Genomic DNA, 16,073 nt, shown 5'->3' on the forward strand with positions numbered 1-16,073 from the left:
ACGTCCAGCTGAGGATGAGGGCAAGGCACCCTCACCTGGACAGTGGGCACACCCTCAGTGAGGCTGGCAAAAGGATCGGGCTACTTGGGAAAGGAGAGGTCCTTTTAAAAGGGCAGATTTAGGGAAACTGATCAGTGCAGTAAGAAACAGGGTTAATGTGGCACTTAGAGGGGGAAAAGGATGTAGAGCAGTTAAGGGAGCTCACAGAAGGGGAAGAGTCATACTATAAGCAAACACTTCATGTCCTTATGAAAGGACACAGAGCCAGAACCGATCACTGTATAATAAGAGAAAGCAGTGGCCACGTACACTGACCCGGAGAGAGGGACCTTCACCTTCCTGAATCTACCTAATAAACAGAAAGCAGTTCCAGCCCTGTGAGACCTGTAAGGAGATGTATCTAGAGATGATCTTCAGGATATATATTTCCAAACTCCATGAATCCAGGAAATCCCAAATAACAAACAGGCTGTGACAACCTCTACTCTGAGAAGGGAGGGAAGAAATTCCACCTCCCTCTCTAAACTGAAGATACGGGCCCATGACTTGGGGAATGGACGCAGCCCTCCCACACCCTCATTTGGTTGGGAAGAATCCAAGTTCCTTCAGAACCTAGGCTCTCTGCCAGTGTGAGCTGTCTAAAATGGAGTGTTCTGGGCTGGATAGATATTACCCAAAGGCCATGGTCAGACCAGCCTGAGAATTCTTTATGCATTTGACTCAATAATAAATACTATCAAACAGGTAGGTGCGGGGAAGAAAGATTCCAGATGCTTTTCAGTTTCAGACACACAGGTGTGATGCCAGAGCAGACTTATCTCCCCAAGAAGTGGTTCCAGGTGAGAGTAGCAGCTGCATCACCACCAGGGCTACATCACTTAGACATATTTAAGGGCTCCTGACAAACAAGTTATAGGATTTACTGCCATGAGGAGTAGGGGCCTGGTTCAGGAACAGTAAGTATCTCTTCAACTGATTCGTTGTTTGGGGGGTTTGGTGCACGGATGACACAGCCTGTTAAAAAATGACCAATACCAAAAGAGTGTCTCTGAACATTATAGCAAAAAAGCACAGCCACCTTATTTAAAAGGCACAACTTTAGAATCATATGGTTTAGGGACACCGATATTGTTGAAGTTGCATTAAAAGGTAAGCATAACTTAAAAATCAACGCAATCATGCTCTCTCTCTCTCTCTCTCTCTGAGACACATACACCCAAACACACACACACACGTTTGTTTGTGTATGTATAAACAGCACATGTCAGGGTATTCCAGGACGTTTCTGAAAATTAAGAAATACCATGAGAAATGTCAAAAGCAAAAACTACTAAGTTTTCCAAAGTATTATGTATTTGCACTTATGCTACAAAAAGTTACTGGTATAACCAAACAGAATGAACCATCTTCCTGTGTTCTTTAAACACTGGAGCATAGAGATGAATCTCCCAATCTGATAGCCAAGCATCCTGTTTATTTGACTGCACCCTTGCCCTCGTGCATGTTCACGTGTATGTTCAAGGCAAGTTTTGAAGAAAAACAAAGAATCTATATTTACACAACTCAAAGGGTGTGCCCCTCTAAAACCAAAATCACGCCACCTGTCTGTGCTGGACACAAATGTGGAGAGAGGAGAAACACCTGCTTTAAAATCATTTTCTCTCACCCAAGTGTCAGCAACTAACTCTCAACTGTCTTTCACTTGTGGCATGAGCTTCACCTTGATTTTAAAAGTCTGTCTTCTTTTCACCTATTCTAACAAATATATGTTACAAAATGAAAAGGCCAGTCTATTTTTAGAAATAAATGTCAGCAAATCAATTTAAAAAAATGCAAAGTTATGCAAACTTTTCTCTTTAAGCAGACAATATGAAACAGACAAACTTGAGCTATCTTTGAATCGTACATTTGCATCGTATAAAGGTTAAATATTTCATAGAGGGAAGCATCTGAAAGGCTCTACACAGAGTAGCAGAAGCTCCAACGCCTGAGTGAATGAAATGGATAAATGATCAGATCAAAGAGAGGGAAAAAGTATCTCCTCCCCCTTCCCTTCTCTGCCCACCACTCACAACTCGAGGTCTGATTCTCCACATTTCTGAAGAACTCCGAAAAGCACATTCATCAGCATGACCCAGGAAAACCGCAGAGGAGGGAACACCTGAACCAGGGCCCCCCAGCAGAGTATAAACTTTTCAAACTGTAACCCAATCAACAAAACCCCAGTTGCTAAGGGGGCCCAGGCAGCCGGGCAGCCTCCTAAGCCAAAGCATTCATTCCCTCTCCAGGCTAAAAGGACCCCCAAGTTTTTTACCTTTGTGTTCGCCGAAGCCTGTTCCCACTCCTCAAATGAGGCAAAGTAAAGTTTGAGAGCACAGTCCAAAAATTTGGGTCAGACATATCCATTTCTTTCTCGCTTCAATTCACTGTGGGCTCAAGGCCATAAGACCAAAACGGAGGGAGGAGGGGGGGAAAAAAAGACAAAAAAGATCCCAATTATCTACTCACTGCCTCCAGAGGAAACGTGCTGCGAACTGTGATCTCAAGAACAACTTGGAGCGTGAGTGAGAAGTACCCGTCCTAGCCTTTAATCAACACACAGCTATTTCTCCAAGGTTCAGGAAACTTGTTTCCTCCTGGGTTTGCCCTCTCCTGGTCAGCCTTGGCCAGCTATAAACAGTTAATTACAAGAGTTGGGCCGTGCGTTCGGCTCAAAATGTTGTCTGTGTGTGATTCAGTCCAAGGTACTTTGTCATCTGTTTGGCAGATACCATTTGCAGCTCCTGCGGGGGGGTGGGGATGGGCAGGGGAGAGGACTAGTTTAAGTCTTTGGTTCCGGGAGGCTGGTGCTTATCAGCAAAACCATTCAACATCCGAACATGCCCAGTGGTGAGTTTCCTCTCGGTATCTACATACAAGGAAAGGAATGTAAATGGAAAAAGCTCCTCTTCTTCGCCCCTCCTCGAAAAACGGAAACTTAAAAGCACTTATAGAAAGCTGGCCTGTTGGCGGACTCCAGCCGGACACCTTTGTGCAGCCTCAGCGGGAAGGGGCCAGGCGGCGGGACCGGTCCCCACCGCAGACACTCCCCACAGGAGCGGGGCCTCATGGGAAAGGGAGCAGGCGGGACCTGTGCGTGAGCCCAGGAGGACCGGGACACCCTAGCATCTCCCGCCGCCGCGCCCCCAGCGCGGAGCCCCTGGTGGATCGGTCCCTCCAAAGAAATAAACCCAGCGCGATCCGGAACCCGGTGGAGAGTGCACAGCGCACACCTGGAGGCTGATTCACTGAAGACTGGATCACCAGGAAAACACTCAAAGAAAGTCAGTAATGGCTCTGCCGAGGGACGCTGTTTGTCGTGTAGGAAAGGCACGCCGAGGGAGTGCCACACTCACCTAAAACCTCAGTAAAACTGAATTTATGAGTTTACATCCATTTGATGAATTGCTACAGCGCACACCTGTCTGGCTTCACCCTATCTAGGGACTGGTCAGCCACTACCTGGGAAGATACGACCTGGCACTTAGTTAACCAATGCTAGCATCATTTTCCTGCCATGAGTGTGAAGACTTTGAAAGGAAGGAATGAAGGGGAGGTTGAACCAATGTTACTGTTATTCATTTCGAAGAAAGCCACAGGATTCCAATAACTCCCCAAACCCACCAATGCTTAAGTCTATAAAGAAAACACTAGAATTTAAATTAGCTACTTTAATCTGGTGTAATATGGCAAGAGATAATAAATTTTTTAAAAATGTTTAAGCAAAAATAACGTTTAAAAAATGGTTTAGTTCAATCAGTAAATACTGGGAACAAACTTGCTTATAGAAATATAACGGTGAGGAAAAAGGGGATGGGGGGTCAGCTGACAAGGGATGGGGCTAAACAAAGAACAGGAGTCTACTTTGAGATGCTCTTTAATTCTGGGGACCCCCAGAAATATTTTCACCCCAAGCACTCTAAGAATTTCTGATGGGCCTCCTCAGATCCTTGAAATCTACAAAGGGAGACAAAGAAGACAATATTTTCTCAATTTTACATGGCAAAATACACTTCACCAGATACTTAGGGACTTGGTCCAATATTTTTTGCCCCATACTAAGCCATGTCTTCTCTTAACAAAATGCTTTTAAATATCCAAAAAAGTATTTTTTAAAGGCTGACACAAAGATAGTACCACACTCCAGAGCAGAGCTTCCCAACCTCAGCACTGTTGACATTTTAGGCTGGGTAAGTTTTTGTTTGGAGGACTGTCTTGTGCATTGCAGTATGTTTAGCAGCCTCCATGATCACTGCCCACTAGATGCCAGCTGTGATCATCAATAATGTCTACAGACATTGCCAAATGTTCCTTGGGGGGTGCAAAATTGCTTCTGGTTGAGAACCACCACTCTAGATAAAGGCTTTCTCTGAGATAGGTAGTATAGAGCATTGCTTAAGAGCAAAAATCTTGGGTTTGAATTCTGCATCCAACACTTACTGTGACCTTAAGCAAGTCACTTCATGTCTGCCCATTTTCCCTATTTTTATGGGGTCCATGATAGGACCAGCCTCTAAGAGGTTCACACACATAAATGAGATGACATACATAAAGCCCTTCATGCAGTGTCTAGAGCAAAATGCACATACATGTTGGCAATATGCAGAAGCTAAAAGAATACCATGCAGAGAGATGCAAGACGGGAGCAGAGGGCACCCTACATCATACTCTCTACTTTCATGGCACTCTGAAGATGCCTCTACAGGGGTGCTGGTCACACTGTATTACAATTGACTGTTTACTGCTGCCTTTCCTGTTAGCCTATGAGCTTCCTCAAGGCTAAAGTCATGTTTTATTGATCTCTGTACTTCTACAATCTGACAGTTCCTGATTTATGTAAGCGTTCAAGACATGCTTTTTGAATGGAGATACTTCAGATGCTCAGGTATCTATCCTTTCTTTTAAGATGCCCTGAAATTTATCAGTTTTAGCAGGTCAATTGAGTTTCTCAAAGAATCCTAAATTTTTAAGAATCCCAGGAGGATATTTTTAAATTCTAAAGACTTTCTCTTATTGATTCATTTTTATCTATATTCTGTAACTGGAAACAGAAGTGTTAGGCTAACATTCTTCAGGTCTTAATATGGCTTTAAGAAATGTCACAACCAAATCCAGGGGAAACTCTCTTTGAATCCTACCCCCTACCCCATCCCCAAAGATAAGCCCAGGGAAAAATTTTTGTGCTCACTTTTTAGGTATCCAGATAATTACATATCAGAGGCTGCTCAGAGCAGAACAATGAAGCTGGTGAAAGGGGACTTGAAAGTGTGCTATATAAATTGTGGGTTGAAGGAACACTGGTGAATGTGGAAAAGATTTAGGGAACAAGCAACAGCTGTCCTTGAATACTGAAATAACTACCATGTGGAAGGACCTTCAAATGCAAAGATGAAAAAGGCTGAAACAACAAGGAAGGACTTCCTGTGTGGGTGTTTGAGGAGAGGTAAACTGTAGTGATACAGTGGGTGAGAGTCAAGTTCTGGATGATTTAACTCTGGGGCAACTCTGCACCACCAACTCTCATATTCTCCATGGTCCTTCCAGAAAAGCCTACATATGTGGGCAACACCCATAAAAATGATAGCAATAAAATGGATAAATCAATAAAACATTAATTTCTTCTCTTGACTGAATAATACATATTTTGGTCTGTGGGAAGCAGATGTCATAACTCTCTCTACCCTGTACATTTTGGGGAATCCACCGTGCAGATTCTCAAAGTGCTGGGTAAAGACCTGAGTATTTTAAACTACTTTAATGTTTACTTTAAACATTTAATGTTTACTTTAATGTTTTTTGCACTTCAAAGGCTTCAAGAATTGGGGTTGTATCCAAAATAAAAAATAAAAATTGGTAAAGTGAGTGAAGAGCCAGAAATGAATTAGTTAATATAGTGAAAGTGGCTGATATATTCCCACACTTCTTTAAGAGTAGGAGTAGGTGTGACACTGAAGTGTAACTTGTCTTCTAACCTGTTTGACTTGATTTGGGAACTTATGATTCAGAAGGTAATGCAGTCAGCAAATACAAGAATTAAAATTGTCAGAACTGCTGACATTTTTCTACAGACAAAATAATTATATGAGCAGAAACTAAAGCATATTTTAGTTGCAAATGCAGTAAAACTCTGGCTACGGAACTAAGAAGAAATTGAGATTATTGGAAATTCTTAAGACTACAGCTGATCTAGGTCACTATACAAATATCCAGTCAGATTTTCTACTTATTGCACAACAACTAAGCCTATACAGCAGTGGACAAGTTTTGTGATCCAGAATGCTCACTCATTTAATCAGGTTGATGTTATCAGTCATTGTTTTCATGAGAAAGGTGAAGGAGATTGAAAAATAAGCTCTTGAAATGCTAGCTTAAGATGAGCTAAGTATTTAATGAAGGGTCAAATTCTTCTCTCCTACATATACAAAATTCCAGGTTCTTTTCACTGACTTGAATTCTCCTGTCTATGTTCCATCCGCTGACCCATGCTTATTCAGTAGGGTTTCCTTCACCCTACACAGAACAGCATTAAGGTTAATATCCCTGGAGCCTCGCCTTGAACTTAGACACTATAGGAGATTAAGTCTTCTAGTGTAAGCCTGAGGCCTGGGAAGCTGTCAGCTCCCTGGACTGACACGCTTGCCATGAGGCCGTGTCCAATGAAAAGATACGAGGGCAAGTGGAGTTAATACTGAGTTTCAAAATGTATTCTGATCATGGCCTGGTCTGGGGATTCTGCTATAAATTTACTTTGATCTCTGTCCACTCTTGTTATCAGAGTACCCAGAAGTGACTACATCCCCAAGGCTGTCCATACCTACAAGTGTACTTTGGTCATCTTCTAAATGCTGTCTTGAGAGCTTGAGTATAGGAGTGTGAAGAGCACATTGCCCATCCTAATGAGCAATGCTTGTAATCACTGTATACCTTAAGAAATAAAGCTTAAAAGCTGGGCTAGAAATGTAAAGAAAGTTGCATCAATGGGAACGGGTTGTAAGAAAGCTCTTCTAGAATTACTAAGCAAATTTTTTTGCTTACATTGCTAAAATGTGAAGGAAGATTAAAAAAAAGATCAGGGCCTCCCTGGTGGCGCAGTGGTTGAGAGTCCGCCTGCCGATGCAGGGGACACGGGTTCGTGCCCCGGTCTGGGAGGATCCCATATGCCGCGGAGCGGCTGGGCCCGTGAGCCATGGCCGCTGAGCCTGCGCATCCGGAGCCTGTGCTCCGCAACGGGAGAGGCCACAACAGTGAGAGGCCCGCGTACGGGAAAAAAAAAAAAAAAAAAAAAAAAAAAGATCAATGAAAATTAACTTGTAGGGATAGATCTGAATGCTGAAAAACTAAAAGATGGATAATAAGTAGGGTTACATCGTGCTGGGAATATTAACAAAACATTTTAAACAATATCATAAGGCAAGAGAGATTCAGATTTCTAAAGGGAATAGATAAAACAAAGGAAACCAAATAAAACTAATTTCTCTTTCCTGATAGGTTAAGTAGAGAAGTACATAATCCACAAGGGCAGGTTGAAGGACAAGGTCCGAGAGGGGAAAGGACAGACTAAATACGAGCCAGAATGGGAAGAGGATGTGATACTTTCCTCAGGTGTTCCCTGGATCCCAGGAGAATCAGAGGCTCAGAAAATGTAGCAAATAACCAATAACTTCACAAAATTAAAGAGGAGAGAACAGACAGACATAGGAAATGAAGCACTTTTCTCCCAAATTAGTGACTCCTTGATTTGTACAAAAGATAAGTAGATTAGAACATATGATGGTGCCATTTGCAACGAAATGGATGCACCTAGAGATTGTCATGCTGAGTGAAGTCAAACAGAGAAAGACAAATATATGATTATCGCTATATGTGGAATCTAAAAAAATGGTACAAATGAACCTATTTACAAAACAGAAATAGAGTCCCAGATGTAGAAAATAAACTTATGGTTACCAAGGGGGAAAAGGGAGGGAGGGATAAACTGAGAGATTGGGACTGACATATACACACTGCTATATATAAAACAGCTGTATAGCACAGGGAACTCTACTCAATACTCTGTAATGACCTATATGGGAATAGAATCTAAAAAAGAGTGGGTACATGTATATGTATAACTGATTCACTTTGCTGTACAGCAGAAACTAACACAACGTTGTAAATCAACTATACTCCAACAAAAATTAATTTAAAAAAAAAGAATATGCATGGTGGCAGCCCAGCTCACAGGACCAGGGAGGGTTTCAGAATCACTGATTGTAAGCATATTACCCTAGCACTCTATCTACCCTATCACTGACTCTCAAGCAGGGTCCTGGGAGAAGCCCCATAGCCTAATCTCCCCTGGGAGAGGAGTTAGGCTGCTAGAAAATGTGTCATACTTACAGGGCTGGAGGGGGTCATCCTGTAGGAAGGAGACTACTGGGAGAGAAACAGAGAAGAGTGTGTCTCTCCGTTCAAAAGCAGCCGTCTGCAAGATCCATCAATAAACCAAACACAGCACTGGCCTCTAACAGAGCTAAGCAATCCAATTATGGAGCAGAGTGCCATGCTTCGAGACCATCGCCAACATCTGACAAATAGGAAGGCTAACTTCTAGACTGCGTTAAGACCAAACTTCCTTGCCACTTACTGTAGACAGCCTTGCTGTGAGCCGCCTTACCCCTACTGGGTTAGGTATCCCTCTATTGAGCTCTGCACCTGAGAGGTCCTGCATGAAAAGTGTTCCCCCACCATATCAGAATCTGTATGTTTGCAGGTCACTCCCGCTTAGAGTAAGAGCTCCGTGAGGGCAGGAGCTGTATCTCCATCTTTTAATCCTCAATACACCATTAGGATGAATGTTAAGACAAAGGATAAAGGGAGGAAGAATTTGCTCAGGGTTAGAAGGATACTTGAAAGCAAGTATTTTTAAGATGGACCCCTTACCTGTTTTAAAAAGCCCTTTCTGTCTATTCCTCTTGGAATTTCATGAGCCCGTACCATTATTCATATACACTGTACCTGTTAGACAGGTCTACTGCCTCAGGTTTCAAAATCTCAGCAAAGAGACCACGCACATGTAGCTGTGTATCCGTAGACACATGTAAATATGTCTAACTAGTTTGTATGAAATCCAAAATGCTTTTTGAGTAACAGTGAACCTCAGACACTAATCATTACATTAGACTCTCAATCTGGAGTTAACTTCAAGGACATGGTGTTTCTTGATCCAGAAGCTTGGTCTAAGGTACATCATTTCTCATCCAGCTCCTGAGCATGAATTACAGTGCAATTATAAAAAGTGTCAATTAAGTGGGTCAGTGTGGTTATATTTAGCCCTTTAGTAGCTGACACTAAGACCTTTCTGTAATATAAGATTAAGGCTAATTTATCAGTTCTTCTTTTCTTGAATATTTTTCCAGGTCAGGCATCTAAAGTTATTGAAAATTATCCCATTAAAATAAGAGGTAAAAATTTCCATTGAAATACCACATAGGGAACATACACAGACAGAGGTAGAAACCATGTGCTTCTGTAGAAATCAGAACTTTATTCCATTCTTAAAGTTGACTCAAATTATTCCACAAATCAGAGGATAATGTGTCAGTGAAGACACAAAATTTTTTTAGCCAAGGATTTCTCAAGCAAGCTTCAATCATTGGATTTATTAATTTATATCATTTTTATAACAACAAAAAATTTTTTCTGAACGTTAACCTTTCATTTTGTTTCAATTTAGGTGTGTTTAAACTTTTTTCTTTTTACATCTTTATTGGAGTATAATTGCTTTACAATGTTGTGTTAGTTTCTGCTTTATAACAAAGTGAATCAGCTATATGTATACATATATCCCCATATCCCCTCCCTTTTGAGCCTCCCTCCACCCTATCCCACCCCTCTAGGTTGTCACAAAGCACCGAGCTGATCTCCCTGTGCTGTGCAGCAGCTTCCCACTAGCTATCTATTTTACATTTGGTAGTGTATATATGTCCATGCCACTCTATCACTTCGTCCCAGCTTCCCCTGCCCCCCAGTGTCCTCAAGTCCGTTCTCAGTACCCTTTTTTTAGATTCCTTATATATGCATTAGCATATGTTATTTGAACAACAAAATTTTTAAAGAAATATTAACTCATAGGAGAATAAATATGATGTTAAGCATAAAAAGTGATAATATTTTCACTTTTCATAAATCATAGAAATGCAATTAAAACATCAATCAGATATTTTTCACCTGTTTAACTGGCAAAGACTAAAAAAAAGGTAATACTCAATGCTAGTGAGAGCACAAGGAGATAAATATGCTTTACCAACTTTCTGGAAAGTAATCTGGAGAATGAAAACACACACACTACACATATGCACATGCATATAGACGTATGTGTACATATACACAGATACTTACATATAAATGTATATGTGTGCATATATACATATAAATAATATACACACACATATATATTTGAACTAAGTCCGCATTCTAGAAATTACACAAATCTAATTGAGTAAATGCACAAAAATTTATGCATATGAAAATTAATCTTAGAATTCCTTATAATAGTATAACATTGGGAAAAACCCAAAGGTACAAGACAAGGGCAACTGTTAATAAATATTGAAACAGCCATAAAATGAAATATTATAAAACCAATAAAGACCATTGTGGCAGAACGAGTAATGCATTCCAAACATTCGAGGTTCTAATTCCTTGAACCTGTAAATATGTTACCTTAATAGGAATTTTGCGGATGTGATTAAATTAAGGATATCGCAACAAGGAGATTATCCTGTATTATCCAGGTGGGCCCTAAATGTAATCACAAATGTCTTATAAGAGGGAGGCAGAAGGAGATTTGATTATAGAAGAATGTAATATGACACTGAAGCAAGATGCTATGCTGATGGTTTTGAATATGGAGGAAAGATCCAGAGTCAAAGAATACAAGGAAGGCAGCTCTAGTAACTGGAAAAGGCAAGGAAACAGATTCTACCTAGTGTTTCTAGAGGGACCTCAGCCCTGCTGACACCATGATTTCAGCCTAGTGAAACTGACTTTAGACCCTACAGAATTTTAGAGAATAAATAGATGTTGTTCTAAGCCACTTCGTTTGTTGGTATTTGTTACAGTAGCCATAAGAAACTAAAATAATGTTTTTTTAAAAATATGTAGTAAGTGGTAAATGCTCCTGAAATATCTTTTTAAAAAAGGAAAAAATGGAGTTCTATGATCTAAATTATTTACAATGTCATAAATATGAATGTACATGAATAAAAGAGATGGAAGTAAACAAAGCATTTTTAGTGGACATTTATGAGTATGGTGATTTTATTCCTCTTTATACTTTTAAATAATAAGTCTATATTATTTTTAATTAGGAAAAATCCCTTAGTTTCCATTTGACAGTCTTATCAGGACCTGAAAGTTCAAGTGCCTGAGAACTTACGAATACTTAGAAGCATTTACAAACTTAAGACACACACCTTAACCCCAAAATTTGATAAAATTTGATCGCTGCTTTTTGACAAACAAAATTAATGCATTAGTGTAAAAGCTCTACAAGCCTTAGAAATATATACTAAAATTGCTTTTAGTATATAGAGTCTTCCATATACTAAGAAGTCTTCTCTACTCTCGGGAATTTTATAAATAAAAATGAAAAATATCTCTTTTCCAGACATAAAACCTTACCTGTCTCTGGCAACTGGGCAAATGGGTATTTGCAAAGCTGACTGGGCTATAAATCCATACTGAGCTTTGTTTTGGGTTGAATATATATGTTATTACTTGCAGATTGGTCAGGCTGTGCATTTTATATGAGCAGTTTTGAATTCCAGACCTGCTTCCCTCCACTGAGCCGCAAATGAAAAGCTATCTTCTTTCATTGCTCAGAAAAATGATATACTCTTTAAAGCAAGCTCAGTTTTAATATTAGCCAAATATGGGTGCAGTCAAAAGTGATGTTCTTAATTTCCAAGAACTATATTAGCTATAATTTGGGATCACCTCCCCCCAACACATAGAAACATTACTCTGTATGAGGCTAGATAATTCAGATTTTCCTGTCTTTACTTAGCTAGACTCTGAGGACTGAAAGGCTGCGACCAAGTTTCTGGTACCAACGATGGAAATATTCTTTGAACCAATGTATTGTCATACATGTCATAGAAGACAACCATCTTAATCTTCAAAGGGATCAACAAACTTTCAAAAATAAGTTATTCCAGTTAATAAGAGCTACAACAACAGCCAATCATGTCATTCATTATAGTGACAGATGGGAGATGGATGAACATCTATCAACATGAAACAAGAATGATCCCTACCAGTGGCTCTGAGGACACAGAATTCTAAAGAATGCTAATATATCAAGGTTCAAGAAAAACAAGGGCAGATGACATGTACACAGCAGAAACAGAAAACTGAAGAGAAAAGAGAAAACCCCACTCCAAAGTGGCAGAAAAGGGGCTTCCCTGGTGGCACAGTGGTTGAGAGTCCGCCTGCCGACGCAGGGGACACGGGTTCATGCCCCGGTCCGGGAGGATCCCACATGCCGCGGAGCGGCTGGGCCTGTGAGCCATGGCTGCTGGGCCTGCACGTCCGGAGCCTGTGCTCCGCAACGGGAGAGGCCACAACAGTGAGAGGCCCGCGTACCGCAAAAAAAAAAAAAAAAAAAAAAAAAAAAAAAAAGTGGCAGAAAAATACACTAGTTTGGAAAATTAGAAAATGGGAGAAAAGTAAATTGGGAAAGCGTTTACTGTATATCAAGCGATAAAAGAACAACGGTTGTTCCGGTTTTCTCCCTGCTGGCCTCACCCTGGTCGTGGCCTCCATTACCTCCTGCCTGGGTTAATTCCATTCTCTCCCTGCTCCTCACTCCAAATTACTCTTCCAGAGCTGCCCGGCTCTATCGTATGCATATAATCATTTCACTCTCCTGTGAAACAACGTTCAGTAGCTCCCCACGGCTGCAGCAACATTTCTTCAAGGATGGTTTCTGTCCTACTATCCTTGAATTACCTGGATTGCTTGTTAGAAATGCAGATTTGGGGAGGCTTCTCCAAACCCCCTGATTTAGGATTTCAGAACGTTAAGCCCAGGAATGTGTATTCTACCAAAGTGCTTAGGGGATTCTTATCGACATTAAGAGAGATTAATACATTAATCTCTCTTAATTAATTAATATAATTAATGTAGATACATTATCTACATTAAGGTTTTAGAGGTTTTTCATAGGAAAATCAAAATCTCTTTAAATGGAATACTTGATAGTGCGGTCCCTTGTTATCTCTCCTGCCTCATCCTTTGACATGTGCCCCTTCGTGGTTTATGCTCCAATAAGAGTAAAATATGTACTTGTCAGAAATATTGAATCACTGGAAGCTCCCCAGACACAGTAGCTCTGCCATACCTCATTGCCTTTGTACATCCTGTTCCCTGTTTCTAGAATTTCTACCTCCTCTGCCTGGAAAACTTCTGCTCATCTTTCAAGTGTGAACTGAAAGGTCACCTCTCAAGCACAGTTTGCCTAACTTTCTCTCGCATGCCTGAGTGTTTTTTCTCCTGGATCGCCAAAGCATTTTATGCATATACATTCCTCTTTTATAGCATTCATTCTACTGCGCACGATGATGTGTTTACAGGTCCAACTCTCCACTAGGCTTTAAGCTCTCCAAGTACAAGGTCAGTTTTTATTCATCTGTGTATGCCTCAGAGTACACAGTATATACTCAGCAGAATGCATGGAGGCACATACATTATTTTCTAAAGTTAGTTAAAAAAAAAAAAAAACTAAACCGATTATTTTTCTATTTCCCTAATAGAAAGCTTGTGGGCTTCTACCCACAAGCCCTAGGGGGATGCTTCCAAAACCATGTTGGCTTTTGTCAACTGGTTGGATGATCTCTCTTTTAAAGCACTGCCATTATTGACAGGCTTCATGATGATTAATAAAAAGAACAATAGAAATTTAAGTCTCTGATTTTTAGGCAGATTTTAATAACTCACTAAGAAATGAATCAAAAAACACTATCAGCTTTTTACTTTCCCTTCACAACAAGTATGCCTGAAGTAAAGTGTTACTTTGTCTTCCTTGAAAAAAGTGACTAAAAATTGGAACTCAGGCAGGGTGACCTTTATCTGAGGCTGGAAACTCAGTCCTGCTGGGGACATGATCAGCACAAACAACTCACTGCTGTGATCAGAGGAGAACCGAGAGCACCAGAGCGGTAGCGCTCAAGGTGGGCAACCTGCTGACAACCTCCTCGCAGCCCGGGGCCCCCGGCTCAGCTATGTCAGCTTCCACAGCAAAACCTTCCATCCTATTTAAGAGGAGCTGCAAAGGTGAACAGACACAGCCGATCCGAGCAACACTGGACAATCAGCCTCCTCTGTCCATCCCCTGTCCTAGCACCTCTATTCCTCTTTGGCAAATGCCCATTCCTACATCTCAGTCCTGCTCTTATTCCACAGTCAACCAATCCCATCTGAGGGTTTAGCTAAGAATTAATGTTTCAGTTGATAATACTGAAGATGCGACTATTTAGCTGGGTTTATATTTTCCTTTTATTTTAATTGAAGTATAGTTGATTTATAATGTTTCAGGTGTACAATAAAGTGATTCAGTTCTACATACACACACACACACACACACACACACACATATATATACTTTTTCAGATTCTTTTCCATTATAGGTTATCACAAGATATTGAGTATAGTTCCCTGTGTGATGCAGTAGGTCCTTGCTGTTTATCTAGTTTATATATAGTAGTGTGTATCTCTTAACCCCAGATTCTTAATTTATCCCTCCCCCCCTTCCCCTTTGGTAACCATAAGTTGGTTTTCTGTGTCTGTGAGTCTATTTCTGGTTTTAATTTGTATCATTTTTTTAGATTTCACATTTAATTGATATCATATGATATTTGTCTTTCTCTGACTTACTTCACTTAGCATGATAATCTCTAGGTCCATCCATGTTGCTGCAAATAGCATTATTTCATTCTTTTTTATGACTGAGTAATAGTCCATTATGTGTATATACATACATATATATGTCACATCTTCTTTATCCATTCATCTGCTGATGGACATTTAAGTTGCTTCCATGTCTTGGCTATTGTAAATAGTGCCTCTATGAACACTGGAGTGCATATATCTTTTCGAATTAGAGTTTTCACCTTTTCTGGATATTTGCCCAGGAGTGGGATTGCTGGATCATATGGAAACTCTATTTTTAGTTTTTTAAGGAAACTCCATACTGTTTTGCATAGTGGCTTCACCAATTTACATTCCCATCAACAGTGTAGGAGGGTTCCCTTTTCTCCACATAGCTGGGTTTGCATTTTCAAGAGGATTGAAAGTTTTAGAGAAAGGTACAAGGAGTAGGTGTGGGGAAGAGCCCACCCCTGACTGCAGGAGTCTGAGTTCAGTGGATGAGGGTGCCAATCAGAATCTGGAGACAAGCTTCCCAATGAGAGGTGTGGCCATCATGCCATCTCCCCACTGCTTTTCATTAGAGAAAACCAGAAGTGAAGATGCAAAACCTTGCCCTGATATAGATTCTACCGACTCTTAGTTTCCACACAAGCATCAAGGGTAGAAGACTTATTTAATAATTATACAGCCACCAAAAGTGATCATTATAGATTATATAAAAGCATGGTTATTTGTAACTTGAAAAAGACAAGAGAAAAAGTTTAACTACAGTATGATTATAATCATATGAAATCACGTATGCACACAGAAAAGGATTTGTAGGCATCATAGAAAACTGAACACAGTTCCTCCTAAGTGATTTATTTCAGTCTTTTATTTCTGCCATTGTTGTTTTAATATATATGAAAGAACACTGTACATTTTAACAGTTACTTCCTGGTCTTTAGCAACTTGCTCCACGATTATATCAATTTGCCTTGCTGCCAACTCATCTTCCCCGAAACAACTCTAACTACCTTCAAAATAACACCGCCTGATGCAAAACACACAGAAAAAGCAGGAGGGCTTGGGCTATCTCTGGTGGAGGTTCGGGGAGGGATAACCTTCAGTTGTTCACAAACACT

At 40.4% G+C, this 16,073-nt stretch overlaps 1 protein-coding gene across 8 annotated transcripts in view; it reads right to left on the bottom strand.

The window, feature by feature from the left end:
• MAST4 (microtubule associated serine/threonine kinase family member 4) overlaps positions 1-16,073 on the bottom strand; it is a gene marked incomplete at its 5' end in the record, with an annotated part of 585,767 nt that overhangs the window by 167,469 nt on the left and 402,225 nt on the right. For 2 of the 8 annotated variants that reach the window (XM_082620673.1, XM_082620670.1), the window contains one exon: positions 2,315-2,733. The exons of the other annotated variants lie outside the window; for them this stretch is intronic. In XM_082620673.1, the coding sequence (XP_082476799.1) occupies positions 2,315-2,406 (92 nt within the window). Of the gene's footprint in view, positions 1-2,314; positions 2,734-16,073 lie in introns of those variants that run through there. 8 annotated transcript variants of the gene reach the window in all.

Source organism: Mesoplodon mirus (assembly GCF_964341445.2).
Source record: "Mesoplodon mirus genome assembly, chromosome: 5".
In the NCBI taxonomy this organism is placed as follows: domain Eukaryota; kingdom Metazoa; phylum Chordata; class Mammalia; order Artiodactyla; family Ziphiidae; genus Mesoplodon; species Mesoplodon mirus.